The 27,998-nt window shown below is 37.1% G+C and overlaps 1 protein-coding gene across 1 annotated transcript in view; it reads right to left on the bottom strand.

Moving 5' to 3' along the window:
* Window positions 1-27,998, bottom strand: part of LOC142334707 (eukaryotic translation initiation factor 5B-like) — a 39,467-nt gene that overhangs the window by 10,334 nt on the left and 1,135 nt on the right. Inside the window, exons 2-11 of the mRNA XM_075382951.1 lie at window positions 26,925-27,463; window positions 22,659-22,901; window positions 16,946-17,349; window positions 16,289-16,602; window positions 15,384-15,983; window positions 6,103-6,245; window positions 5,553-5,744; window positions 4,617-4,988; window positions 4,058-4,207; window positions 3,576-3,715 (exon numbers count right to left, since the gene is read on the bottom strand). Coding sequence (XP_075239066.1) covers window positions 3,576-3,715; window positions 4,058-4,207; window positions 4,617-4,988; window positions 5,553-5,744; window positions 6,103-6,245; window positions 15,384-15,983; window positions 16,289-16,602; window positions 16,946-17,349; window positions 22,659-22,901; window positions 26,925-27,060 — 2,694 coding nt within the window. The 5' untranslated portion in view covers window positions 27,061-27,463. The remainder of the gene's footprint in view (window positions 1-3,575; window positions 3,716-4,057; window positions 4,208-4,616; window positions 4,989-5,552; window positions 5,745-6,102; window positions 6,246-15,383; window positions 15,984-16,288; window positions 16,603-16,945; window positions 17,350-22,658; window positions 22,902-26,924; window positions 27,464-27,998) is intronic.

Below are 27,998 nucleotides of genomic sequence, written 5' to 3'. Positions count from 1 at the left end.
TTATGTACATCTTGAATTTTTGCTTTCATTTGTTATCCCTTTTGTAGTTAAATGACTTATTGTCCCCAGTCAAAGATCCTGTTAATTCTTCGGAGGTATAAATGAATCTAGACAATTCTTTCAGTTGTTATCTAATGTCTGTTTTGACTTTGAAAATAATTGTTTTTAGAAAATATCAGTTAATTTTTTAACTTTGCCAATATTTTCGTCTTATTTCTCTAATTTCGGGCGCAGTCTCAGTAAAAACAAGCGAAAACCGATTTACTGTGGGTTATAAATAATTGTTCGTAATGGTTCTATGCTTTTTTACAACGCGTTTTCTAATTTTTTTTCATTTTGAGCATAATTGCATATTTTATTAGTTCATTTTGTTTACTTGTCAAATTATCATATTATTGACAGGTCCAATTGAAGGAAAGCATAGTAGGGAAAATGCACAGGGTTAGAAAAAAGCGTATCTGGATATGTTTATTGTTTTAGTTACATAGTTGCGCTGAGACAGTTATCTCGCAGAATTTAAATAGACTTTTTCTGTTTTTCCCTATATATGTCATTTTTCGATGTTGTACGCCATATACCTGATAGCAATAGGTCTCAATTGCTTCCCCAAGACGTATAACTCAACCCAGTTGAAGATTTCAGTTTATATGTTTGTTTCAATGACTAAAATATTGAAAAAAATTTTTGTAAATGTACCTTTTTTTCATTTACCATTACTTTTGTTGATTCATACATTTTGTTGCGTTTGGTTATACATTATGACCTATTGCTTCAACCACTAATTTCTCAAAAATCTTTCGAGATTTCTATACCGTTAAATTTTTGGGTTCCTTTTGTTATCATCTCCTCGTAGTCCTTTTAAAAATAAGGCTCATTGATGCTAAAATGAAGAAAAAAGTGCAACTTACAGGTCTTGCAGAAGTCATTTTATAATTAAAGAACCTCGAATAGTGGGATCTCGTAAAAGTTTTGGCTTCTTTATATATTTATAGTCATTTTGTGGGGTCGTGACTTCGTCTCATTATTAACAGGCCCAATTGGTTTCCTGAGGTATTGCAACTTATTCTATTGCTGTTTGTTGAACTTTAAAGTCTGTTATGACCTAAAAAACTGTTTTCAAAAACATATTTTTGTTTTTGAAATTCGTCATTTTTTTTAAAGTTTTTCGGTCAATTTGTAGCTCAGTCTCCGTAAACACAGGTCACAACCCGTTTCCAGTGAACTACAATTTGATCTCTACAACGGTGTTAGTTTCAAACATTTGTTTCTCGGCTTTGTTACTACTGTAACTACAAGATTTCATAAAATATTTAAGAATTTTTATATTTGTACAATTTATAGGACTTTTGTTTCCTTTTTAATATATAACAATGATCGTAGGTTCCACTGGCTTTGAAGTTTGTGCAAATGAAATTTGGATAATGACATGTCTCAATTGCTTGCTATTGGGATATAAATGAACATTTTAGGAATTCAGTTGATATCTAATGACGTAAATAACGGTAAAATTAATTGTTTTCAAAAACGAAAACGTGTTTTTGACTTGCGCACCTCTTTACTCTTTTTGTCGACCTTCCAACCAGTCGCATTGAGAACAGGTCTCATATCGTTTCAAATTAAGTATAGATCAAAGATCAAATTGCTTTGTTTAGTTTTTATCTGATGCGAGTTTGATTTTATGATTTTATTTATTATAGCCATCAAGTTTTGGTCGTAAATAGTGTTTGTTGTTTGATATTTACTATTTTCGTTTCTATTAATCCTATTATCAATAACGTTCATTGGCCCTCTAAGCTGGCAATTTTATATCCGCTTCTACTTTTTTCACCCCTATTCATTTAACCGCCTATCTTTTAACCCCGATTTGTTCATCACTCTATCATCTAACCACTCTATCATTTCACCCTCTATCATTTCATCCCGCCAACTAGCAGTCGACATTAAAACACGTTTTGTCATAATTAAGTAAATTAATCCCACGATCGGTTTTGATAGTTTCACCCCTATTCATTGAACCTCCTATCTTTTAACCCCGATTTGTTCACCCCTCTATCAGTTAACCCCTCTATCATTTCACCCCTATATCATTTCATCCCGCCAATTAGCAGTCGACATAAAAGCATGTTCTGCCATAACAAAGTGAATAAACTAGTCCCCTTCGGTTTTCATAGTTTCATATCAAATCCCACGGGCAGCTGAGGCATGGCCATGGCCCGCGAGGAATGGCCAAATGATTATATTGCTAATTTAATAATCCTTTCTTATAGAAAGATTAAAAACGGGGTGAAAGGATAGAGGGGTTAAAAGATAGAGGGATTAAATGATACAGGGGTGAATAAATCGGGTTTAAATGAGTAGGGGTGAAAAGGCGGGAAACCATTGTATACCATTGGTTGTTTATTGAACGATATGTATGTAGTTGAAGGTTTTCTAACTCTTCATCATTTGGTAGCCAATTAACTCAGAAATGTGGATGAGCGGGGTCGGAACCTCATGTGCGTACGCACATTACCGAGCCTCCTTATTTAAACTAGAGTGAAACCAATTAGATCGTTTTCCTATTCATTTCTTATTATTCTATTATTTTAATCAAAACAACTCTATTTCTAAATAATTAGACATGATTCAGTTTGTAAATTATTGAAAATCTACTCAAACAGAAGCATTGTTTTTAAATCATTAGATTTCGGAACAAATTTAATTCTTTAATTATTTGGTTTTAATAAATATGAAATTTTTGCGTTAAGAAATCGATATCGCTCAAAATGTTGGCTCCTCCGGTTTTTAAAAAAGCCGAACTCTGTTGGACAAAACAATTAGCGAATGGTATGAAAGAGACAATGTTTTATGCAAAGAATAGTCCATATATTTCGTGAACTTTTAAAACTTCGTAAAATTGAAATTGTAAAAAAAGACACAAATTTCGGCGACTTTTCTGTTGAATTTTAGCAGTAAACTGCCGCCAACTGAGTGTGAAAATTGTGAATTATAGAGAAATTTAGATCACTCAAAAAGTCAAGTGCGTAAAAGTCGCATGAAAAGTCATATCGTTCAGGCAAAAATTTTGCATAAAAAACAGCAGGTAGAGTAACGGAAACGACTCAAAGAGTCATACAATAGAAACGCTAGACTAATCTTACCAACGGGTGGGGGACAGATTGGCGGAATGAGCTCAATAGTACCGTTTAGTGGTCCAATCTTAAATGACTGCTATTAACATCACTTCCTCGTTAGCTTACACTAGGAACTGAATTACTACAAAAGCCCAATATTCGAAAACAGAAGTCGGTAAATAATGTTAATTAGATCGAGCTTGCAAATATGTGGTCGGCGCGCTAGACGCCAGAAAATTGAGATGGGTTATAAAAGGAAGTCACCTAAATCCTAATAATGGAAGCCAAAATGAGTGAAGATCAAATACTCTAACATATAAGAGGACAATAATATGATGATGCGTCTTAAAAAATACAAAATCAGATAAATAATAACTTTGAGTATTGTCTCACGTCTATTGATCTTACAGATTTCTTTCAATCACATGCGAAGCATTGATTTAGAAAGTTAGATACACTTACCTGTTTGACTTTATCATATTGATTTTTTACACGGAGCTCCTTCATTGCAGGTGGCACCAACAAAGCCTTCACATAAGTCTGAATAGGACCCTCGTAGCCAGCGACGACAATTGGCACACCCTCTTTCAAGCGTCCGTTCACTAAAACAACCTTCTATCTTAGAGACAAAAATTTCAAATCAAGTAGTCTTAGCTGCCAATTGGTATTTGGTCAATTGTTGAAATTATGGAAACGGTGTAGGAAATATTCAATTTCTCGCAATGGAAAGCAAATATTATTTGAAAAATTATTAGTCTTGCTGTTTTATAGCAGTCAATTACTATAAGTACTAATTTTACCTTTATTAGGCAGACAAGCCGTTATCAAAACGCCAAATCACGAGCTAAAGAGACTAGAAAAAGTTCCATTCCCCTTAGCTATCGATTCCTTGCAGTTTAAAGATTATATGACAGCGTAGTTGAATTTATCTTAAAATATCTTACCGAGGATGACGTCGATAGTAGTGCCCAGTCCTTGGATTTCTTTGACTTCAAGCACTGTGGCCTGTGGCTCAGTTCTGTAGGCCAATCGCTTCTTCAGGAAGCTCTGACAGAATGTCACCATGTACCAGATCATGTTGCCCATCCCATCACCTATAGAGCACATTATAGTACATGTCGAGTACCAGCTTATCATTCTGTATAATCAAATCTCTTTCAAATGAAAAATATCTCCATCGAAAGAAAAATTTAACGTTTCTGATTAAAAATATCTTTTGAGTCACAGCTGGGGTTATACGTACTGGGTTAACGAACTCGGAAAAATGCAAAAAAAGATATAACGTTGGTTGCATTTCTATAAAGGAAATGCATTCTTAGTAACTTTTAGAAGCTTCATCAAAAACCAGAGATTTCAACAAACCTGACACCTCAAAATTGAGATTTTTAAATTGAACCGATGATCTATCAGATCTATAGTTGAGGGATAAGACTAAGTCATAGTTAACTAAAAAAAACCTTGAATTAAATGCGCAGTTGTACGAACAAGCAATATTCAACATACCTGTATGCGCAGAAGTTGGACAAATTGACACGTAGGTTGCAGGATCCTCGTTCTCCCAAAATGGGACCACATTCAGTTCACATTTTTCGGCAAACTCAGCGATCACCTGCTTCAAACGCGTTTCAAACTCATCCTTTGTATGTTTCTTCTGTCGCTTAATTGTGTCTCTGATGTCCTGGTTCGGGTTCGATTTCCACTCGAACAGACGATCAATTTTGTTTAACGCAATTACGAAGGGCGCCTGTCGATTCTTGAGAAGCTGAATCGATTCCAGGGTCTGAGGTTCCAGTCCATGCATGATATCGACAACCAAAATTGCCAGATCACACAGAGAAGATCCCCTTGTTCTCAAGTTTGTGAAAGATTCGTGGCCTGTTGTTACAAAAAGTGATTTTCAACATTTCTATTCAGCATTAAAATGCTAAGCATACGATCATCGCTGACCATTGTCAAATTTTTGCTGGAGACTTTTAAAGCACAGTGAAACTCAACCATGCGGAATCATAACCAGAGTTAACAATGGCTCAAACAAAGCCTTCAAAGAGCACCTGTTGATTATCTTCACAAGGACAAATTAATTGAAGAAAAAGACGTCTAAACCATGAATGAAATGGTTAGTTGGAGAAAACTACAAAAGGTGCTCTTTCATTTTCAATTTCCGCAAAAAAACTCGGGCTCACAAAAACCTGCAAACAAATGTGGCTAGCAGAAAGAGAAGAACATCAGGAAAAAATTTTAATATTGTTTGATTAACAAAAAAAAACAAAATCCTAAACTAAAACTCCTAAAAAACTACTAAATTTAGGAACATGATCAACTAAATCGCTCAAAAGCCTTCTTAAGAAATAGGGAGCCTATATCTATTTGATAATCTATCTAATTTGATAGTGTTTTCTGTTAGCCGACAAGAACAAAATAGGAGGTTCGTATTCACACCTGGGGTATCAATAACTAGGAATCCCGGGAGCTTCAGGGTGCTCTCGTCAAATCCCTTGACATTAGCCGACTTGCTCCACTCAGTGATCGCAAACTGGGGCATGTTAGTGGCACCAATCTGCTGCGTGATCCCTCCAGCCTCACCGTCTTGCACGTTGGTCCTTCTAATTTTGTCCAGGATCTTCGTCTTTCCTGATAATTCAAACTATCGTTTAAACCTTCTAATTTTGTCCAGGATCTTCGTCTTTCCTGATAATTCAAACTATCGTTTAAATCTGTTTGAATCTCCCGCGAAGCCCGTGACTCAATATTATCTTATATGCACCCTGCATCCCCAAACCCAAAATTAGGTTCAAAAGTACGCGCTTTGAATTTGTCAAAAATCAAGAAAAATGTACGGGGTATTAAACTTTTATGTACGCGCGCCCGCCCTTCTTGAGTTAAATTTAACCCAAACTACGGTGATCTTAAACTCTTGTTTTGTTCAAAACGCTTCATGTAATGAGCCAAATTTTAATCAATTTGTTGCTAAGGTGATAAGTGAACCCACCAGTGTCGACATGTCCCAGCACACAGACCACGGCACATCGAGGATTCCCTACGTCTCTGTTCGCCTCAGATTCTTTCTTTCGCTTCTCAATCCGCTCCCGAATCTCCTCGTGTGTAAACGTTCCCACCTCATCTTCTTCACTGCTGCAAAAGAAAAACAGTATAAAAAAGACGAAATATGACCGTCCATTATTGATATTATACCCAGATGAAATGTCTTGTTCTTTTTAGGGTAGACAAAAGCCTGATTCAATTTACTTTGTACTTTGCCCGAGTATGAAGATCACAAAAGAACGGAAAAAGAAAATGCGAGTTAGCAGAAGTGCTGAAACAACTCTAATTTTCTTTGCAGTTTTTTTCAATTTGATAGCTACGCTTAACACTACGCTTTTTACGTCGAGAATTGAAACCGTGAAATTACTACAAACATTATTTAAAATTTCCGAAATGAATTAATGGCGGTGTAGACTGCGCTGCACAATTTAAAATACAACACTTGAGAATCAGTGAAAACTCATGAAAAATTTTAAAGAAATGCAAATTGCTTTCCATAACCTACTAATATGGATTTCAAAAAGAAAAAGTTGAAGTCCAAAAATGAAAAACCAAAATTGTATAACTGTGATGGTTTCAAAGAAACATCAAGAAACTTAGAAGTTTTCTTTATTAAAGTTTCAAAGAACAAAAGAAGAACCTGCCTGACGAACTTTATTGCTGTGTCGATAAATAATGGTCACAAAACTAAACTCAATTCTAATTTTGTTTTGGCGCTACCATTATCTTATTGACCCATCAACCATATGTCAGAAGTAAATTCTCCCACCAACAGAAACCTGATTCTAACATCCACCGACCTCCAACTAATGAACTCGATTGTACCCAAGCCATATATGATTCTCATGAAATGTTGATGAAAACAGAAAATCACCTCCGGGATTCAGAGTTAAGATCTATTCACATGCCAATCACGTAATATATTTTTAGCTAATCTAAATTTTCTCTGTATATTTTTGCATAGATAACTATAAATACAAGCTAATTTTTGTATATTTTCAGTTCAAAATTTAAAATTCAATTTAGTGAATTCTTTGACCCGTGTTATCGACCACGACAATGGTGATCCAGACCAACTACAGACAAACAAAATTTGGATCTACAGAATGCAGAATCAGCTACTGCGTGGATTATGTCTTTTGTGGCGAAATGTCGCGCAGAGAAGAAAGAGGACAAGGTCAACACCGATGGTACTGTACAGGACCTACAGCTAACCAATTTCTTTCTTAGTATGTGCGGGCAAAATGCAATTATTAAACTTAGGAGCCTAATGAGTCCTGGGAATTTGATAGACACTCCGTATAAAGACATCATATTTGCGATTCAAAATTATAGTTCTCTAAAGAGAGAGTAGTAACGGTAGAAAGGGCTCAAATTCGGTCCGTAATACAAGGTGTACGGAAGTACGACGACTTCCTAGCACGTCTTAGAGAAGAAGCACGCTATTGTGGCGTCGAAAAACTGAAAACAGCGGCCAACCCCGAAGAGGAGTTGGTAAAAATAAAGTTTATCTCAGGTTTGAGGGACCCTGAAGTAAAACTTAGACTACTAGAAGTTAAAAAAGCAAAACCAGCAATGTCGGTTACTGAAATGACCGAGAGCTTACAGTTCAGAAGTCAAGCAATGGCTTTTGCAAGTTCTTCATCAGGTAATAAGCCCTTTACTGTGAAAGAAGAAGTTGGGTTCAACTTGAAAAAGACCTTTCGAAAACCAAATGAAAAAATAACGGCTAATAAAAGCAACAACATGTGCACTAGGCGTGGAGGTAAGCCAAACTCTAGTAGACCCTGTCCAGCGCAAAGTAAAAAATGCAACACCTGTGAAAAGGTGGGACGCTTCTCAAAAATGTTTAGAAGCAAACCCCAACCAAATTCAGGTAAGTACAATAAACAGAAAAACTTTTGCGAAGAAAATGTTTCTTCAGAGCAAGCATCTCCAGCATCGGAGATGGGAATGTTTTATACAGAAGAACAAATCTTTAGCATATCTATGACATGGGAATATATCTCAATAAATAACTGCAAAGTAAAAATGCAGGTAGACACAGGTGCAGATAGCACAGTAATATCATAAAAAATATGGACTGAGCTTGGTAAACCTCAGTTAGATGGTAAGATAACACATCTCAAAAGCTTATGATGGTCATCAATTTACGCTTCTGGGATCACTTAATTGTGACGTTGAGTGGAACGGAAGCAGGCTCACTCAAAAGCAACTAGCAATTGTGCAGTCTGACAAAGAATTTGGACTACCTGGTGGAGACCTTCTACCCAAGCACGGTGTGAACAACATCACAGCCGAGCACCTGCCTGCTAAGAAGGGTTACAAAGCTCACGTGAAGCTGATACCAGGAACACAACCAATGTTCTGCAAAGTCAGAGAAATACCTCTACCTCTTCAAGACAAGGTCACGGAGAAGCTGGAACAAATGGTCAGACAAGGCATCCTTGAACCAGTACAGCCAGGAGGAGTCACTAATGCATCTCCTGTGGTGTGGCAGAGAAAGAAGTGTGGAGAACTGAGACTTTGCGTGGACTTGAAAGTGCACATCAATGGCAAGGTCATGGATGAGGACTACCCAATACCAGACATGGAGACGATCTTCCACAACCTACATGGGGCTTCATACTTTGGCAAAATTGACCTCCCTCTCAGAAGTCTACTATCAAATTGAACTTGACGAAGAAGCAAAAGATATATGCACAATCAACACATCTCAGGGACTGTTCAAGATGTGCCGACTACCTCAGGGATTGAAAAACTCTTCTTCAATCTAACAGAATTGCATCGAATCAACACTCAAAGGAATCAAAGGTGTTGTGATCTTTCAAGACGATATATTGGTGTATGGAACTACCAAGGAGCAGTTCGACAAGAGAATGCTTGCAGTCAGGAGTCGACTACGTGAGATAAATTTTACTATTAATGAGAAAAAATCTAACTCAAAACCAGTCGATAGCGTTAGCTTTTTGGGATACTCCATTTCAAAGGAGGGAATAGCACCAGATCCCAAACATGTTTAAAAAAAACGCAAAAGCACCAACTAACAAAAAACAACTCGAATCGTTTGTTGGGCTAGCTAATTTTTACGGAAAAATGATACCTGATTTTGCAACAAAAATGCTACCCTTAAATAACATGAGAAATAGCGATTTCTGATGGGGCAAAATGCAACAAAAAGCCATTAAAGACATAAAAAATGAATTGTGCTAACCCACCAGTACAGCCATATAGTCTAAAAAAAGCAGCAACAGTTACTACTGACGCCTCTGAAAAAGCCAATGGCGGGGTTCCTTCGCAAGAAGGACATCCAGTCATATATGTATCGAGAAAATTGACTCCAGCGGAGCAAAACTACTCGAACATAGAGCGGGAAGCACTGGCAATTGTGTTTGTGGTCACAAGACTTAAGCAATTCCCTCTTAGAAGACGATTTACCCTACAGACTGACCACAAAGCACTCAAATATCTCTTTGCACCAGACGAGGAGATCATCCCCAAGACAGACGAGGAGATCATCCCCAAGACAGCATCAGCGAGAATCACGATGGGCAATAGCTCTAATGGGTTTCGACTATGAGTTGAAGTACACACCAGCAGAGCAGATATCCCATGCAGATGCTTTGAGCAGAATGGATTTTGACGAAGACGAATCGGAAAACGATCGAGTGTGCTTCGCAATCAATAACATTTACTTCGCCCAGAATGATTTGGTGACCAAAGCAGCAATAAAAACTGAACTTGGAACAAACAGACTCTTCGAGGACATAATGAAACGAATCAAAAGCGGCAATTGGAAACAACGTTCAGAAGCGGAAAAAGGATTCGAAAGACAGAAAGATGGACTTACTTTACATAATGGAATCATCTTCAGAGGTGTTCCTTTCCACCCAAATTACGACACTTGGTTTTGTCAAAAGCACATGAGACACATCCCGGGAAGAATGCAACCGAGGCATCAGTCAGAATGATAGCATGGTGGCCTGGCATTACCCAAGACGTTCAACACTTTGCTAGTAAATGTAAGAATTGTCAATTGAACAGGCCTAGCCAGGGAAAAACACTCTCTAAGTGGCCAGAAGCCGACGTTTGGGAACGGTTCCACATAGACTGGGGTTATGTTAAGGACCAAGGCAATGTCGATGCGCAATTGTTTATGCGGGTTCTGGTTGGATAGAAGCTTTCCCCGCGGGAAATAGGACATCAGAAACAGAAAAAAATATATCTTAGTCAAATCTTTGCAAGATTTGAAATACCAAAAACTTTAGTATCTGATAATGGTCCTGAATTTGTAAGTGGTGACCTTAAACAGTGGCTTGAATCGCTGGCAATTAAGAAAATGGAATCACCCGTCTATCATCCAAGAGCTAATGGACTAGCTGAAAGAGCAGTTCAGACAGTGAAGCGGGCACTTCAAGCGTGGAGTCCCAACCTTAATGTGTCATTTGGAGCATTCCTGCAAAGGGCACTGATGACACATCGCAACACTTCAAAGACGAGAGGCAAAACTCCAGTGGAACTCTTGTTGGGACGCAGAGTGAAACTACCAGCCATAGCAGATTTCGACTTGTGCGAACCCATTCTATTCAAGGCCAACGAAAAGACAAAGACAGTTCCTGCTACCTTCATCATCAGGAAGGGCTTCAACACATCTTTCAGACAGCCCGAAAACTCAGCACGGACTATTCTAGTGGGCGACAACCAAATTGCGAGACTAGACCAGGACAATGTGAAAACTGAACCAGCAGTGGAGGAGACTATATCTCAATCAGAACAACAACTTCAGAACACAGATGTGGGACCTTCACTTCAAGATGAAGCTTCTGCAGCCATATCATCTGCACAGCACCAACAACCCAAAACCTCAGAGCCTTCACGAACATCGACAAGAAACAGAAAACAACCCGACAGATTTGGAGAACCTATACCCACAAACTTGCTCAAAAAGGGAGGGAGGATGTGATGGTTTCAAAGAAACATCAAGAAACTTTGACGTTTTCTTTATTAAAGTTTCAACCAAAAAAGAATTTACCTGACGAACTTTATTGCTGTGTCGATAAGTAATCGCCACAAAACTAAACTCAATTCTAATTTTGTTTTGGTGCTACCATTATCTTATTGACCCATCAATCATATGTCAGAATTTAATTCTCCCACCAACAGAAACCTGATTCTAACATCAACCGACCTCCAACTAATGAACTCGATTGTACCCAAGCCATATATGATTCTCATGAAATGTTGATGAAAATAGAAAATCACCTCCGGGATTCGGAGTTAAGATCTATTCATATGCCAATCATGTAAAATAATTTTAGCTAATCTAAATTTTCTCTGTACATTTTCGAATAGATAACTACTATAAATACAAGCTAATTTTTGCATATTTTCAGTTCAAAATTTAATTTAAAATTCAACTTAGTGAAATCTTTGACCCGTGTTATTGACCACGACAATAAATGTGCATACAAGAAACCTATATAACCCATATACAACCTATAAATGGCATATATGGCACGTGTGATTGGGGGAGCAAATAATATGCACCAAAAAAATCTTAAATCCCAGAAGATGCAAAACTCTTGAAAGATAATGCCACAGCTTGGTGGCCTCGAAATAGTCCTCAGAAAAGATGGCTAAGAACTGTGTTCAAGAACATTTACAGTTGACTTCACACTGCTAAATTTGAGAATTGTAGAAATAATGCACTGCTTAGACAAAACTTCGACGCACCAATAGTCAAAAGAGAACAGCGGACCGAACTAAATACTAAAAAATATTGCGTAGTGCTATCATTTAGTGAAAACGTAAACAGACCAACGTCTGACAAACTGGTGAGGCAAACAATGTAGAAGTAGGAATAGGTTAGAGAAAATTCTATGGTGCGAAAAATTCGGACCAGGGTGGGACTCAATGTGCATGAGAGTCGGGTTACTAAACTCTACGCTACACGGGATATTTACAGTCATTTCTCACAATCAGTTTTCTTTTGGCAGACATTTTCAAAATGCTAGCAATTCAAATCACTCAAAAAACCTTTGAAAGTCAAGCGTGAATAAGTCAGTCAGGAAGTGAAATGAAAAAATGTTCCAGAAAACATTCAAGCAAAACATTTTTGCACAAAACAAACACGTTTAAATTAATTGCCACAAACTTTGTGTGAGAGCAATCAAATTTAAAACATAGCCGGCAGATTGTCAGAAAATAGCCACCGTTGACGCGCTTGATGCACATCGGGATTGAACCAGAGAAAGAAAAAAGAGGAGATAAAATGACCCAATTTCTATTTTTTCAGTGTCAAGAAGTGTTCTAATTCGGCCTGCAGTTTCAGTTGGATTCTAAAACTATACTTAACTCAGCTTCTAAACTGAAAGCTAATAAGCTTATTACCAGTGTCATCTAGCAAACACTCTAATGAACTTTGATAACCTATTCCTCACTCACTGACTCAATGACTTGACTTTATCGCATTTGATTTTTGATTTTGCTCTTTTGACCTTGACTGTATTCACTATGTTGCATAATTCATTGAGTGAATGCATTTAAAAACAATTCAGTTGAAACAGTGATTGAGGTAAGTCAGAAGTCAAACGAAAAACGTGATCAAAAGGTAAAGCGGATTAAAAAAACATAGCAGGACAAGTCCTGACGCACAATTCAAAGAATTTTCTTTGACTAAACAAACATCTAGACCTAAAACGGACTATGAGTGAATTGGAAAAACCCTCTTAAAATCAGATCAAAAAAATTTAAAAAAAAACAGAAAAACAATGTCAAAATGCCTCATGTGAACAAAAGGTAAAGCGAATTAAAAAAAAAACATAGCAGGACAAGTCCTGACGCACAATTCAAAGAATTTTCTTTGACTAAACAAACATCTAGACCTAAAACGGACTATGAGCGAATTGGAAAAACCCTCTTAAAATCAGATCAAAAAAATTAAAAAAACAGAAAAACAATGTCAAAATGCCTCATGTGAACAAAAAAACCACTAGCAAGAAATGGAAATTTAGTTGAAACAAAAAATTAGGACTAGAATGAACTATGAATGGATTGAGAAAGTCATTTAAAAAATCCGATCCAAAAAATTGAAAAAAAAGTAAAATCAAAGTGTAAAATCAGAGTAGAATCATAAGTGTAAAATAAGTGAAATTGCCGCATGTGAACAAAAAGCCAGTAGCGAGAAAGCAAATTTTTGTTCAAACACCGTTTTCTCACTCTACTTTAATATTAGAGCGAAAAAACCCACGCCGCAAAACCACTCGCTTTTCCGCTCCACTTCTTGTTTCGGCGTGACCAAAATCACTACTCCAATTTGCCTTCAAAAATCATGAAAACGTGTGAACAGATCTTAAAAAAAGACAGCACCCCAATACAATTCAATTTCTTTGAATTGTAAGAAAAGGAAGGCGCCTAATTAATAGCCGTTTGAGAGGCTGACGTCTGCTATTAAAAAACATAGCCGGCAGATTGCCGGAATAGCTGCGAAATAGACTTGCGTGCCGTAAAATACAGGTCGAAAAAGATACAGAAGTGAGTTGATAATAGTTATCGCCGCCGCCTATAAAACTTACAAGTTTATTTCAAAGGAGGTTGTTTTTGGGTGCAAAAAAAGTTTCCCTGTCGCGTCTCGAACCGGCGATCTCCGGATTAACAGCCAGTCGCTTTAACCACTCGGCTGTCGGACCACACAATCTGTTTTCTTACAATCAACTTTGTTTTAGGAACAGATTCTGTTTCTGAATAACGGCAATTTAGGTCACGCAGAAAGCGTGAAATCAAGCGCGAAAAAGTCATTTAAGCAGTGACGAGACAGAATGTTCTAGAACAAATGTAAAACGAAAATGAAGCGTCAGACGACGAAACAAAAAAAAAACCGAGAGCACCGCAATATAGCTACGCTCAGCTTACAGCTTCGCAGCTATAAAAACAAATTTGCTTTGAAGTTATCCCATTGGAAGGAAAAATTTGCTCGTTTGTAGCACTCGCAGAAGGCATGAATAAAGTACACAATCTGGCCCGCCTCTTCTGTTCTTCAATTTTCAGGTGCCCACCCAACAAATTTGGCCACAAAAGTCACAGATTAAAAACAGAAGGTAGCCATAACGCCTCTGAGTTATAAAACCAAAGGAAGCCAAAAAAAACAAATTTATCTATCCCTTTGTACCGATCAATAAATCGATTTCAGCTATGAGGTGTCTGAAGTTGTGCTACAAGTTGTTCAATAGCGGACTACTGCTATGAGGTTTATGAAGCTATGACAAGTCATCAATATTGTATCGAAAAAACCAAACAGACAGCAGTCGGACGAATTGCACTGGAACAACAGATGGAGCTTGGTTATATTGTAGCGGTGCAATTAATTCAATAAGGGCCACAAAAGATTTAATTCCAGGTCTCAAATGTTATTCCAGCATTTTAAAAATGTTATTTGAGCTCTTAATTGATGTAGGAAGATTTTGAATGGAAACTGAAGACGATTTTGGCACATTTTCGATCAATTTTAGTAAAAACGCTGCCATTTAAGTTGGCACTTTAAATTCCAAATGAGATCAGTTTAGATCAGGCAAACATCAAGAAGTCGAGCAGTCAAAAGCGTGAACTTGAACAGCCAAAAGGTCAGTAAACAAAATCGATCAACCAAAAATCGCATAAATTGCTACCAACTTCGTTTGATAGCAATTAAACAGGCCGACATCACCAATAAGATTGCTATAACCTTCATTTCAGATCAAAACACAAAGTTAATTGAGAGCATGTAAACATTATCTACTAAAGTCAGTAGAATTGCTCTCAAACGACTCGCGAACAGTTAGTTTCGGAGGACAAAAAGTTAAAAGGGTCAAGCGAATAATTGCATCAAAATACCAGCAGGACTGATATAATTGCTACAAACTTTATTTGAGAGCTATTTATCAGTTATTTTACTAAAACATAGTCGAAGACAAGTAATTATGTCCAACACATTTGAAACCCTTTTGAACTGAAGAACATACGTAAAGTAATCGCGAATAGTTGTTCACTACATAGTTGTGTCGTGACACAATTAAAATATAAACCCATCAACGTCAAAAGAATTGCTCGCGAATGATAGGCAGAGCAATTTAATTTAGAGGGGGAGCAGCTTAGAAACTTTTTGTGGGCGAAATATATTATATAACGGTTGATGGAAACCAATATAAAATCGTTATTTCAAAGAAAATTGATAAAATAGTTCGAATGCTTAACCTCGACTCATCATCACTGCTTTCACTGTCTTCAACTGGCTCTTCTTTCGACGGGACCTGACCGTTCTCCAACTTGACAGCTTTCAAACCATTAGTCAGGGCTTCAACTTTATCCTGTTGCGACTGTTTTGATGATAGTTCATCAGAACCCTTCTCGCTAATATCATCACCATCCTTTTCATCCATCTTCTCCCAATCTTCATCTTCGCTCTGGTCTTCCCAGTTGTCCACAACTTCGGGTTCCTTCTTTTTGGCTTCTTCAATTTCTTTCAGCTTCAACTCTTCCGCTGCTTTCTGTTCTTCGATTAATTTATCCTCCTTCTCTTTCTGTCCCTTGCCTGGCTTCTTTTTCTGGGCCAGAAACTGGTTGTTCTGTCTGTTTTTGTTGTTGTTATTGTTTTCCTTTCCATCAGCTGTTTCCTGCTGTTTTTCAAGAGCTGCGATTTTAACATTACCGCTTTGTAAGAACATTTGTCTCGCTGCTTCCAGTCGTGCTTTCTCCTCTTTCTGCGATTTGGTCAGATAAGTTCCATCCGCCTTCTGTTTCGCAATTTCCTCCTTCTTTCGCTGCTTTTTCTTCTCCTTTCGTTCTTTCTCCAACCTAAAAAGAGCAATATTGTTCCTAAAATCGGCAAAATCTACGAAATATTTACACAAAAAGGGAATGTGTAGAAGTATACTGACCACGGAAACAAACTATCCCATCTTTTGCTATAATTACTTTAAAAGGTGAACCTAAATTACTTTATAATATATTTTTCTTTGATGAATACAGGATGGACCGAGATCTACATTATGCACTCACTCGGAAATCATTTTGATTCACTCAGAAATGGAATTAGAAATTGTTCATCAAATCAGAAATGCAATTAGAAATTGTTCATTTAAATAGTTTGTTCATCCAACCTTTCTTTCTCCTCCTGTTGTCGTTTCATCTCCTCGGCTATCCGCAGCTTTTCTTCCTCTTCTTTCCTGATTCTTTCCTCTTCCGCCTTCTTACGGTCCAATTCCTCCTGAAGAGCCTTCTTAGCGGCAGCACCTAATCCACCCTTGCCGCCTTTTTCCTTCTTCTTGCCCTGTTTGCCCGCAGCTCCCTTTCCAGGGCCCTCTTCATCCCCGGGTTCAGTTGGCACAGCACCAACCGCTGGATCGACAGCAGTGGTTGCAGCACTCTGCTCTGCTTCTTCAGCTGCTGCTCTTTTCGCCTTCTCTTTCTCTTCCTAGAACACAATCCGATTGAAACTTGAGCTTCGTTTTTGTAATTGCAGCAATACAATTTCAACACGAGACTCAAAACCGCATTTTGTTTTTGCTATTCGATCTTTTCTTTCTCAATTTATAATGGTCTTAAGACAATGGACTGTTCGTACAATGGCCCGAAAATTGTATGCGTCAACCGACCAAAATTTCGAACTCCTTCCTGAGATCCTAAAAGTCATTCTTTCCTTGTCACTACAAGTAACGTTTAACTTACATTCCTAGGTTTTTAGGGTCAAGCAAAAAAAAAGTAGCATATAGAGACATGCAAAAACATTTTAAGATCAAAATAACGCAATTCAATACCTGTTTGGCCTGTTGGTCTGCAAGTTTTTGTAGCCTCTCTTCTTCTTTCTGTCGCTCCAGTCTCCTTTTCTCTGCGTCTCTCTTCTTTTTCTCTGCTTTCTTCTCAGCTGTGCTCTTCGCGTCTTTCTTCTTAAACGTCGAGGACTCATCGCCATCATCATTATCGTCCGAATCTCCAACTGGCTTCACTTTTTCCCCAGGCTTTGGTTTCTCATTTGCCTTCTTATTAGGTTTTGAAATATTTTCGCCGCTTGCTGCTTCCTCTGCTGGAGGAGCTTCAGCTTCCTCGTTTTCCCAAAAGAAATCATCTTGTTGACCTTTCTTGTTTTTCTTTTTCTTATCAGCCTTATTTGCTTTCTTCGGCGGTCCCTTTGATTCGAATTCGTCCTCCAAATTAATTGACTCTGAAAAGCAATTTGACAATTTTATTGTTGTGCTCTGTTGGTAAACTACAATTAAAGATCTCTGTAAAATCAAAATTCGATATTCTGACCCCCATTATATCAGAATTTTAGTTCCTTTTAAAGAAAACTATACAAAACATAGCCGGCAGATTGCCGGAATAGCTGCAAAATAGACTTGCGTGCAGTAAAATACAGATGGAATAAGATACAGAAATGAGTTGATAGAAGTTATCGCCGCCGCCTATAAAACTTACAATTTTAATTCAAAGGAGGTTGTTTTTGGGTGCAAAAAATGTTTCACTGCCTCGGCTCGAACGGCCGATCTGATTAACAGCCAGTCTCCTTAACCACTCGGCAGTCGGACCATACAATCTTTTACTTACAATCAACTTTGTTTAAGCATCAGACAACTTGTGAATAACCGCTATTTAGGTCACACAGAAAGCGTGAAATCAAGCGCGAAAAAACCATTTAAGCAGTGACGAGCCAGAATGTTCTAGAACAAATGTAAAACGAAAATGGAGCGTCAAACGACGAAACAAAAAAACATAGCCGGTAAAATACCGGAAACGACTCGAATCGTCGTGCACTATAATCTCTAACCTAATCTTACCGAAATCAATACATCGAGATAGACAAGAGAAAAAACAAAAGTAGCCCAACAAACCACATTCAAGTGTTTTAAAAATTCCGACAATTTTTTAGGTGCGGGGAGAGCTAGGTGGGGTGGGTGGGTAGCTAGGTTGGGGAGGTGGGTAGTGCTGGGATAGTTGGGGGTAGTTAGGTGAAGGGAGGGGGTAGGGGTAGATGGTGGATTTTTTTTTGGGGGGGGGGGGGTGCGGGGGGCGGTGGGGAGGGGGGGGGGGTAGGTAGGTGTTGGAAGTGGGGGTAGATAGGTGGTGGTGGGGGGGGGGGTAGATAGGTGGTGGGGGGTTTGTGCGATGTAATTTAGATAATTAGGGGTGACTTTTATACGAAAAATCTCAAAATGACCTCTTCACCTTGAACATCATGAGCAGTTCCTAATTACTATACATTACAAAAGAAGCTACTGTTAAAGTCCAATGTTCGAAAACAGAAGTCAACAATCAAAAACGGAGGTTAATGGTCGAACAGAAAGAAGTCAAAATTCAAGTCATGAACAAACTTGCTTTCTGCTTTAAAAAACCTGCAGAATCTCAATACTCCTCTTCGAGTCGTAAGAACCAAGAGCACCGCAATATAGCTACGCTCAGCTTACAGCTTCGCAGCTATAAAAAGTTAAGAAAATAAAATTGTTTCCACTAATTACTGAAAAAACTACCACATTTGTGTTTGATATCGGAAACTGTATGAACTATGTCACGTTTCTTGATGTAATCGACAAAAGCGCAGTCAAACTTGCTTAATCATCCAATTCGCCAACTTCTAATTATCCGATGCTTCCTATTTTAAATCTTTCCAACATTTAGTTTTTCGCAGCTGTGTTCCAGCTCACTTTTGAAGAAACTTTGGTGCGCCATTCAGCCTTTAAAAAAGAGGTTAGACTAACTCCGATATAAAACGGTCTCAACAGTAAAAAAAAGAACAACCGACTAACTTCGGGCGAATTGCTCTGAAACGACTGCCGATCGGTGGGCTTCGGTAGTAGCCAGCTGGGGCTTAGGGATGCATCAGTTGGGTGTGAGCGGAGCGAGGGGGGTCAAGCGTTGGGGGGGGGGGGGGGGGTCAAGTGATGGGGCTTTTGGGGGAGGGGGTTGGGGTGACTGAGGGGCGGGGGAATGACAGGGTGGGTCAAACCTTTAAGACTAAGAAAGGATGGTTGGTGTAAGGTTTACGGCTATAAGAGAGCTTCTCGGCCACTTAATGCCCTCCAAGCGCTACCTTTATCCCATTTTTGAGGACTAAAACTCAAATGGGTCAGACGAAAAATCACATAAAAAACCATAGGACTAATATTGCTACAAACTTCTTTTGAGAGCAATTAAAAATGCATGAAACACAAAAATGTAAGTAGACTCAACAACAGTCGACAAATTTCAGCTTTAAGTGCTTTTTCATAACGAAGTTCTCCGGTATCACATTGTTGCCGTATTAAATTGCTTTTTTCATATCAATCGTTCATTAACAGCCGACTAATTATTGCACTGTTTTTCATCTGCATGACAAAAAAAACGAAATTCTCTGTGAATCCAAACATTTAAGAAAAATTTGAATTTTGTTTAAATGTATGAAACTTCTTAGGTTTCTAATTCCCTCAAACTTTTTTTCATGATTTCATCAAAGGTATAAAAGTAGCAATACAATTTTTTTCAATAGATCAAAAATTGTATTTGAAATCCTAAACATTACTTTTTAAGCTATGGCATAAAATGATGGAAAACCTCCAATTATTCGTGCAGCCAAAAGCTAACAACCAAAAACTCAAAACGGATTATGCTCTAAAACATATTGACGTCTACAAAAACTTTCATCGAGCTGTACAGGGATTCAATGCGCTCGGATATAAAGCCCTTCTGCAGGTCGCAGGTCAAAACAAACCGACCAATAACGGACCAATATGATCTCGAAATACAGGCGGGCAGTATATTTCTGGGGATGTAGCCTAGATAATTTTTCATGGCTGCGAAAAGGGAAAGCATTCCAACTCCCCGACCTCCGGAGTACTCGACAGAAACATTAAACCACTCGGCTATCATACCCTTGTATCTCCAATGATACAATCGCTTTTATTTTAGCAGCAAACATTAATTTGTGAGCAATCGAGATCAATCAAACACGAAGAGGACAAGCGTGAAGAAGCCACTTGAGACTTGAGAAGTCAGAGAATGTTCTAGAACAAACGCGCAAATCGTTCAAGCAAAAATTTGAAAAACACGTTTAAAATAATTGCTTCGAGTTGCAGTCAAATGGCAAATATGCAGTTCAAAACTGATCAAAGGTCAAATTGAGTAATTTAGCTTTATAAAGATAACATAATTCTGGTCAAAAATCTGCTCAATATATGGGTAATAAATAAGAGACCAAGGAATATGCGAGACTTTCAATGTGACTAGCCAATAATTATGCGTAAAGTGGTTATTTCTGAACACAGCCAGCAGACTTCCAAAAAAAAGCATCGATACACGCTTGTAGCCTTCCATGGAAGTGAAACAACTCCAGAAATAAGATAGACAGATTGACCACCTGTCCTTTAACAGACCACTAGACTTTTTGGGTTATATTTGGACAGTCAATTTTATTACATATACGGTCTATAAGGAAAAAAAGACCTAAAAGAGCTTTTACAAAATTGATGTTCGAAATCAAAAACTCAAGTCTAATAATCAAGAAGTGGGGCATATAGGTTTGGCACTACTTAGATGCGCACTATTGATCTTTAACTAGTAAATGTTCATAACACTTAAAGTTCCATAAGTGAGTTCAGATGTCATTTTTTTCGAGTGAGGTAAGTCACACAATTGATCTAATAACAGAAATGACGTCACGCACACAAATGTTAACTGCAAAGCAGTAGAAGTCACTGAAGTCATTGAAAAACTCAATTCCAAGAAGTCAGGTTTAAAAATCATCGATAGAGACAATGAATTTAAAAAAACACGATGTCCCCAATATTAGCCGCTATAGCTTCTCGGCTATTAAAAACAAGTATCAAGTTGTTGTAGGTGTTTTACAATAGTAGATGTTGGATCTTTTCCGATTGTGCATCCCCCAGCTTAGTGGGTGCATATTAATTGCACCCCCCCCCCGACACGCGTGCCATGTTTTTACAATGATTTACTATGTAATGGCAAGTGCCCAGTAACGGGTTGCATAACATACTGGGGAGGGCCACAAACGGAAAAGATGCTAGAAGTTTTACAAGTGTTATTTTAATTTGTTCTATCAAACGTAAAAAGCAGCAACCGAAATTTTCCCTTGGAACGAAAAGAAAACTAATTAAAATCCCTCAATTTTTGAATGTCTAGCATACTTCTAGAAGAATTCTCCAATTTATTTCTGCAGCCAAATTTCCGTGAAAAATTCGGCAAATTTCTCTGAATTTCTGTAGAAGGTACGTAAAAAAGCCGCTAAAACACGTCAAAAAATTTGATTACAAAGAAATTTGTTGACAAGTATGGAACTTATTGGGCATGTAATTATTCCTCCAATTTTTTCATGATTTCATCAAAAGTATAAAAGTGGCAGCATAACTTTTGATATAAAGTATATAAAGAAAAAAAACTTCAATTAAAATCCAAACTAATTTTGTACCTCAAGCGTAGATTGATGTAAATTCCTATTTTTTTGTGCAGACAAAAAAAATTGTAATGAAAACTCAAAATTAATGGTGCCCTTCAAAAATTTGGACAATAAAACTGATGCGCAAAAAACAGATGTGAAAACACTCGTCGGCGTGGTTGTTCAAATTTCTAGACCAACAGATCATGAATTTAGCTCTCATAAGAGCTTTGTTGAACATTACACTACGAGACTACAAAAACTAAAACCGAGCTGCACAGGGACTCAATACGCTCGGGTTTTATCCGTTCTGCGGGTCAAAACTCAAGTAGAACAGACGCCAAAAATATGATAAAAAAACTGCATTACGAAAACCAACAGCACCCAAACAACTTTGATTGATCAAGAAGTCAAACGGTGAGACAAAAAATCACTACACCAACAGGGCTAATGTTCATGTTACAAATTGTGTTTGATGGTGCCATTATTGGTTTATCCACTTCTCTGTCTACTTCATCGTACACATTTCAAAAACTTGCTTCACAAAGAAAAAATTCTGGTCAGATATCTGCTCAACATCTGAAATAAAAAACTTGATGAAATAAGAGAGCAAGCCATACGAGACCTTGCTAGTGTGTGTCCAAAATTTCTGCAGCAAAAGTGGTCAATAGGTTAACAAACGTCAGTAGGAAAGCTAAGAAACAGCTAATTTATCAAACTGAAATTCATATGCTTAAAAGGTTAGAAATAATCTATTTCGATACAATCTGTTTCAATTCGTAAACACGACATCCCATGACTTCAATTCATTAATTTTTCATTGACAAGTTGGGTGCATGATTCTTATACACTGCTTTTTACCAAGCTTGTTATACAAAAATATCAACAAACTCGGTTTAGATAAATATTGATGGTTCATAACGGTTGTATTGATAACCACCGTTATGTTAACCAAGTTAATTGTCAATTAATTTTTTATTATTATTATTATTTTACAAAAAAATTCTAGAAATTAAATTTTTATCTGAAAATATTGATGAATTTCAAAGAAGTCAGGGAGGAAGTTAAAATAAATTCAGTTATAAATGACCTCAAGGCAACAAACTCACCTGCTTCTTTTGGTTCTTCAGGCGGGCTAGAAGACTTCTGAGACTTTGCTTCTTTGTTTACTTCATCAGCATTAGCAGTCTCGTCACGATTCTCCTTAGCCTCATCGGCATCATCATCTCCGAAGAAATAGTCGTCAAAATCTTCGAACTTGGCCTTTTTCTTACCACCCTTGGCTGCTTTCTTGGAAGCACTTTTGGAAGGCTGAGTTGACTCCGACATATTGCTGTCTCCGTCCTCATTTTCTAGAAACCAATTGAAGTCAACTGATACCAATTCGAAATAATCATCAATTTCGTTGACTATCATCAAAAAAGTTTATGACAGCAGCTTGCAAACCTCAATAAAACATTAAGTCCATATGAAGCTCTGAGTGAGCCATCACACACAAAGCCTCAACAAATTAGAAAAATTTGTTGAGCTACCGAAATAAAACCGACTAAAAACACAAAAATACAATGAGGAAAACGATAAAAACTAACCCGCACAATAATGGAATTCTTCAAAGACTAGGCGCATTAAAGGTACCAAACCCAGCCTTGAAAAATTTTAAATAATAATATTTTCTTTTAAAAAATCTCCAGAAAGGATAGAGTTCAAAAACTTCACAATGATTCAAACTCAGTTTGCTAAATGAGTCGAAACATCAGAATACGAATTTACTTAGTAATCACAGAAATTAGTAGTACCGAGTCACTTATTATTAGTAGTAATACTTAGTTGTACCGCGCCGCATAATAGACCACAGTCAAACAGAAGCATATATCTTGTTTGAGCGCCGCCCAAAATCAATTTTTGTGTCCGCGAAAAACTCATGTCTGTACACAGTTTTCATTCAAACTAGGACAGTTAAAAGTTATGATGCATAGTTACGAAAAAATTTACTTAATAAAAATGCATTCAACGTCAGAATGAAATATCGCAGAACGGCCATCTCACCAATGATTTTTAAAAAAATATTTAATTGTGCTAATTAATTTTATCACAAAAGAATAAAGCAAATTGAAAACGTCAGAAGACCAACTTAAGTTTCCTCATTTTTACTTTTAAGAAGAAGATCAAAAACGAACTAAACAGGACGTGGCATAAATTTATACAAAAATTATAGAAGGTGAATCAAAACGGACCGCAAAATTTAACCGAGACTCATTCCATACTATCAAAAAAATCGAAGTATTTAAACTATGTGCAAGAAAACAAGGAGGTTCGTAATGTACTTTTGCAAATAAAATTGAAAAAGCGTCCCCAAACAATCTGAATCCCGTTGCGACCTAAACAACACTTCCTAATGATGAGCGTTTTTAAAAATACAAAATTGTTCCAATTCTTAGTGCAACACAAATTTCGCCAAAAATATACATATCAAAAAAACCTGATGTATTTTGGATAAATCGATTTAAATTAGCGAAAAGCTGTTAAAATTTTAGTTCTAGAACATTTTAGTTCTAGCCATCCTCTCGGTTTACGAAAATAATTTTATTTATGTCAGCACTTTTTAAGTCTGTAGTTCCAGTAGATTTGAGACGAAGTGGGCTTAAGAAGCATACTTGGTGCCATTTTTCATTATGAATAAAAACTAAATCGTCCAAAATTTAGCCAAAAAGTCAGATCAATCAGTTTAGCAACTTTCATCTAACTTTAAAGGTAAGATCAAAACCACTGTTGTTAATGAATTTAACATACTTTTAGCATGATTGCTCAAAATTTATGAAAATAAATAAGGACGCTAACAAAAACGGCGGAAGTCAGCCATTTGCTCATAAAACTGTAAACCTCGATAGCAACTTGAAAACGGATAGAAGGAAAATTTCCTATTTGAAATACGGTGGGGTCGAAACAATAAACAAACTGCCTGTGCCTAAAATCAAGTCAACAATAAATAAACGAAAAATCGTCATATTAAACATTTTCCGGATTGTTTTTCAATAATTCACATGAGAAAAGTAGTTACAAAACAAATTTTGAAAAATCTTGTGAACAAATTAATCCACTGCAGCTGAGCTTCCTTTTGATGTCACTTTGAACTTTGAAATAAAAATATCTATTGGCCAGAATTGTCAAGAAACCAGTTGAGCGCAGCACTTTATACCTCTGCCCACTAAATGAAGTCAGCATAAAGTATTAGAGCCGTGAAAGATGGATATAGTGATTGCACATCATCGTTGCCTAAGTTCTGCAATAAAATAGATGCTGCCGCTATGGTAAGGTAGTATGAAAATATTAGCATGTGAAAATAACATAGGAAATTTTAAATAAGATAGTAACGAAACACTAAATATAATACAATTTTGGCGGTATTTAAACTATGTGAAATAAAACAAGGAGCTTCGGATGTACGTCCGCATGCGTGGGGGGGGGGGGGTAGGTTTGTGGTGGGGGGTGATAGGTGTGGTGTGCGAGTAGGCGTGTGTGTGTGTGGGGGGGGGGGGTAATTGTGGGGGCTAGTTGGGGTAGGTTAGATAGGTTGTAGGGACTTATGTAGGATCAAAAATTGACTAAATGACTTTTTCACCTTGAATATTACTATAAGTTCTTAATTACTGTACATTACAAACTAAGATACTTTTCAAGTCGGTTGTTTGAAAACAGAAGTCAACGTTCTAAAACAATAGTAACAATCAAATTTCAAGTCATGACTTCAGCTAAAAAAAACCTGTAGAATCTCAATACTCCTCATCGAGTCGTAAAAACCTGTAGAATCTCAATAATCCTCTTCAAGTTGTAAAAAAGATACGCTTTTAGAAGAATTGCTTCTCTTCGAGAGCAATTTAAAAAAGACCTTTCTCCAATACTCTTCTTCGAGTCGTAAAAAAAACAAAATGAGCCTCACAAAGAAACTCAACCTTCTTTCTCAGCAAAAGAATTCTCTCCCATTATGCAGACATAGCTCAAGAGGGATAACAATTCAAACAATGAAACCCTAAATTTCGACAGCAAGAGAACTTTTCTTAATAGCTGTCACGATTTGGGATCCTAAATACACAGAAATACACGTGCCAAAACTTAAAAACACATTCTCCAAACATCACAAATGTAAGAGCCTCAAGAACTACTAATAGGTCAAATGTTCCAACGGAAAAAAATGCTTATAGTCAAACACTTTTTTCGTTATAAACAAAATAACTCTTTAATCAGTTTTGGAGAAAATGGTCTTCGCGAGGATGTTTCCAAATATAGTTTGAAAAGGCATTAACAGCCGTTCAGGGCAAATATTCAATCATAGCTGGCAATTTGCCAGAAAATAGCCGCAATAGTTTCATAGATCTGTAGTCTCAAACAGAAGGTAAAAAAGGCAGACCAAAAAAGAAATTTATTCTTTTCATTAAGCGCTGAGATGTTAAATTTTGAATAAGGATCTGTAAAACTTATTGCTGTTTCTATTTGCTGCTCTTAAATAACCTTCAAGTAGAGTGACAAGCACTCATTTGACCTTATCTCTTTGAATTAAAGCAAAGAAAAGTCAATTTCAAAGTGAGGAAGTCATTTTTAAGAGTGAGGTAAGTCACGTGTGACCAAAAAATTAATCACGCGAATGAGCAAAAAAACTAGCTCCACCAAGAGTGAAAAATGACGTCACGCACGCAATTAATTTGAAATTGCATGAACGAATGAACAAAAAGCAGAAGTGGTTATGACGTCATATGGTCGTAACAAAAATCTTGACGAAATAAAAAACATACCCGGCAGATTGCCGGAAAATAGCCGCCGTTGATTCCAATAAGCATGATTGGGATTGAACGAATAGAATATATTAAAAAAAAGATTTTTGTACAAAAATATTTTTTAAGTCCGATTTATTTTGATGGCATTTTGTAGTTGAACATACTTCTGTTTCTTAGAGAGAGGCTACAGGGGCTACTATCAACACCAATAAGCATTAGAGGTGGTAACTAAGACTTATAGGAACGACGTTCAAATAGCGGGCATCTAAAATTGGGCTTTATGGGTTTATCCCGTTTCTATTTCTGACTTCAATTTTTTATACCCACTCTGTTCATTTTGAATTGCTTTGCTTAGCAACTGATGTTCAAATTCACTTTTAGCAGAATGAGAGAAACTAGCCTAAAGTCAAAAAAGATTTCACGCAAAATGTCGAAAAAGCGGCAAAATGGTAAAGCGAAAAAAAGTTTGACGAAGTAAAAAAAAATACGAGCGCAATAATAGCCGGCTGAGAAGATGAGGGCGGCTATTAACAAGAGAAGGCAAATAATAGCCTCAGCTATCGCTTCGCGGCTATTAAAAACAAAAGCAATAATTTAATAATTTACTTGATCCATTTGTCACAGTAGGGTCTCCTTTTTCATTAAGCTGATTAGCGGCAGCTCCTGGCGCTGTAGCTTCTGCATCCTCGAAGAAATAGTCCTCCTCAAAGTTGTTTTTCTTCTTGCCCTTTTTAGGAGGCATCTTGACAAAACTTGTTTGTTAGCACTGCAGCTTGTAAATGTATCACTACTTTTCAAAATTAATCTAAGGCTGTCAATTGATATTAAATAATGCAAAACTTTAAAATCTGTAAAACAATTCGACTTGATGCAACAGGCAAATTGTAAATTTGATGAGTGTTTATTTGAGTTTTGCGATGACTCCAAGTCCTCCGGTACACTACAACTGGTTGTCCTCTTTCTCTTGAAACAACTCGTGTTTTCTCGACAACAAACCACGGTCATGAAAAAGCTGCTTCTGATGAATGTATTTCGTTAACTGTAGTGGTTGTAAGCTCTTCAGATGAAGACAATAACTGACTACAAGTCGTAATTCGCGTCAACAGATTTTGAATTCTATGCAGATAGCTGGAACTCAATCCAATCTGAAATTGATGGAAAATTGTTTGCATTACAATACTAAAATATATATACGTTGATAAGGTCAATAAATGCAAACGATGATTCACAAGTTAGCAGAACTGCACCCAGAAAAAAATTTTCAAAATGATACACAGATGAAGGTCATATTCAAAATGTGCTTACAAACATTTGGTCGTTGCAAAAAATTCTTGTATTTCTTTCCATCCTCATGATGTTTTCATGAAAATATTCATGATGGACTATCTTTCATTGTGCTATCACTACCAGAGCTTTCTGCTTTGTTGCCAAATGTGAATGTACAGCAAACAACTGACCAACATCGGATATACTGAACTTGGACGAGATCATATTCACCCTTTCAAAACTTCACCGGAGACAAAAAATACTAGTTCCGCTGCCTGGAACGGTAAAACCTTAACATCAATCTGTATAATCATTCGGAGAACAAATAAAATGATTGTTTTTTTTAAAAAAAATCCGCATCAGATATTTCTTTGCTGTTATCTGGTAATAATCAGTGCTGCGTCTGTTTCGCAA

The sequence above is a fragment of the Convolutriloba macropyga genome, chromosome 2 (assembly GCF_964194025.1).
Source record: "Convolutriloba macropyga chromosome 2, txConMacr16.3, whole genome shotgun sequence".
NCBI classification, from domain to species: domain Eukaryota; kingdom Metazoa; phylum Xenacoelomorpha; order Acoela; family Convolutidae; genus Convolutriloba; species Convolutriloba macropyga.
The sequence above is the reverse complement of the archived record's forward strand: the minus strand, read 5'-3'. Positions and strand labels throughout refer to the sequence as shown.